Below are 2890 nucleotides of genomic sequence, written 5' to 3' on the forward strand. Positions count from 1 at the left end.
GACACGTATATCAAGTTTTGATGCTTACTCTTAAATAGCTAATATTACATTTTTATATTAAGGGCATGTTCAACAAAACTAGCTGATAGCGGGTAGCTTGTAGTTGGTAGTGTTTTGCTAAACACTACGTGAATTAGCATTTGAATTTGGAGCATTTTGTTTAAATTATATTTTAGAAGCTTGTAGTATCAAACAAAAATTTATGTTTAAAATGGAACATTTTGTCAAACATTAAAAGGTAGAAGCTCTCAAATGTTTACAAACGCTCCATATCGAACACGCCTAATTAAATATAAAAATTTATTTTATTCGATTAGAATTAAAATGTCAAAATAACTAAAATATTCACAAACACTATTTTTCAAAATTATTTGAAAATGTTCATATACATGGTTTCAGTTAACCATGATAATCCCTATTCTAATAAAAGAATAGTTTTAATCTCCTTTTGACATGTGTCATCATATTAAGTCTCATAATTAATGTGAATTTTATTCTTCTTATGCCATGTGTATCTTATTATACCTCTTAATTAATGTATGTCACTTGTCAACTTACTAATTCTTAATTTCAAATTTTAAAATTTAAATTTCTCACTCTAAGTACATTAAACTAATAACATTAGAATAAAAATTAAAATAAAATTAATATAAATTATAAGGTGATAGAATTTCATATATTTATTTAAATTTACGATCAACTAAAAAAATATCAGTTAATTAATAATTTATTTAAAATAATTGATAAATAATTTTGAGTTCTTACTATTAAAGTTTAACTAATTTTATAACCGTGGTTTCCACGGGTTTTAAACTAGTTGTTAATAAAACGTTATACCAGGTTGATAATTTCATTACGTTATAAAATGATTGAAATTTAAAAAGAAATAACATCCAAATTCAAAAAAAAAAATACAATGGCTATTCGTTATCGTTATTGTTACCATAGAAGATACAATCCATCAAGTCCTCTCGAAGTTGTCTGTGTTTATTTGCGTCCTGAATGTCAACAATGCGATGTAAATAATCTGCTGTTCCTGGTTGAAACTGAGTGTGTCTGGGCTCCGTTGGGATATAGTGTGCAATATTTCGCCCTTTATCTTCTGCTACCATGTTATGCATTATGATACATGCATACATGATATATCGTAGAGTTTCTAAATCCAATGGTCGTGCTGCATATTCGACTATATGCCACTTCGCCTTCAGCACTTCAAAAGCACGTTCCACATCCTTACGTGCTCCTTCTTGTCTTCTCTTAAAAAAATTGTCTCGTTTTTCAACCGGGTGGCGAAATGCTTTCACGAATGTGGAATACTGAGGATATATTCCATCTGTAAGGTAATACCCATATTTGTATTCGTTTCCATTCACCGTGAAAGGAGCATCCAAGACTTTTCCATTCAAAAGATCGTCGAATATTGACGACTGATCAAGAATGTTGATGTCGTTGTTGGAACCCGCAACCCCCAAAAATGCATGCCAAATCCATAAATCTTGAGAAGCGACAGCCTCTAACACTAACGAAGGTGATCCGTGATGACCACTTGCGTATTGCCCTATCCATGCTACTGGTCAATTTTTCCATTTCCAGTGTGTGCAATAAATGCTTCCGATCATTCCCGGAAACCCATGGTGTTCTTCATGCGCTGCATACAATTCTTGCAAATCATGCAATGAAGGTTTCCGCAAATACACGTCTCCAAAAGTTTCAACAACACCCCTTGACAATGTATACAAACTCTCTCTTGCGGTTCTTTCAGACATTCTCATATAGTCGTCCATGATGTTGGGTGGCTCCCCTATACCCATCAAACGAATGGCCGCAACACATTTATGCAACGTTGTAAACCCTCGTCTACCTCTAGTATCATATCTTAATTGAAAAAATTCGTACCTAAACATAAATTAACTACAGTTTAAAATTGTAAAATTAAAGAAACATGTAGTACATTTTTATTTATTTTGTATAAAAGTATAGTAAAGAAACGATACCGCTTTCCAAGGCGTTGGCGATTCGTAAGAACACATCCCTACTCAAACGAAATCTTCTTTTGAAGTCCTTCACCCCGTATACACAATTATCCGCAAAGTAATCGCGATATAGATGTTCGTGTCCTTCCTCGCGATTTCTGTTTAACATCGCACGTCTTGTTAGTAGCGGGGCTGGGTCTGATTGTAACAGGTCGGTAGTGTAATAATGATACATCTTCCTAAAGAAAATATCGTCATCTGAATCATTGGACGATTCGAAAGGATCCATATTTTTTTTGAAGATAATTGAAAGTATGTAGAGAGGAGAAGAGAAAGTGTGTGAAATTTTTTATAAAATGGTAGGTATTTATTGGGTAAATTGTTTTTTTTAATAGTTAATTTTTTTAAACCGTTGCAATTAAAACGTTTGCAAACGGCCACATTTTCTTCGTTTCATCCGGTCGTGAGGCCAACGAGATCCAATCTCGACGAGTTGCAACGAGCAGGGGGGCGGTGTTCCCCCCCGTCAAGACGCCGTTGTCAACGGCCACCTCACCCACATCGTTTCTCGTTTGGCCCATACCGCATGCTCTAAAAGGTTATCTTATCTTCGTAATAGGACAGCCCTTTCATTTTTTTAGGATCCATTTACAAGCTTTCTATTTACAATTGAAATTGGTTGAAAATCTTCCAATAACTTTTTCAATTTTCATAAGTTTTTGAAAAACCTTTTGAAAAAAGTTCTTAATTACTGAATCTGACGTACTAACAAGTTTTTGTTGTCTTGATTTTGGCAATAATGACTGAATCATGACGTACTAACAATTGCTTGATAATATATAGTGATATATTATATAATACCAATGATGTATTAAGTACATATAATTCGTATAATTTAGCTATAATACTTTCTATTG

At 33.2% G+C, this 2890-nt stretch overlaps 1 protein-coding gene across 1 annotated transcript; it reads right to left on the minus strand.

Moving 5' to 3' along the window:
- Positions 1 to 920: 920 nt before the first annotated feature.
- Positions 921 to 2262, minus strand: LOC145098438 (uncharacterized). The gene is made up of 2 exons (XM_079036076.1): positions 1995 to 2262; positions 921 to 1567 (listed from the first exon to the last, which is right to left on the minus strand). The coding sequence occupies exons 1-2, from the start codon at positions 2260 to 2262 to the stop codon at positions 921 to 923; spliced, it is 915 nt and encodes a 304-aa protein (XP_078892202.1).
- Between the last annotated feature and the right edge of the window lie 628 nt (positions 2263 to 2890).

This window comes from Lactuca serriola, chromosome 4, assembly GCF_051521515.1.
Source record: "Lactuca serriola cultivar US96UC23 chromosome 4, Lser_US96UC23_V15, whole genome shotgun sequence".
NCBI lineage: Eukaryota > Viridiplantae > Streptophyta > Magnoliopsida > Asterales > Asteraceae > Lactuca > Lactuca serriola.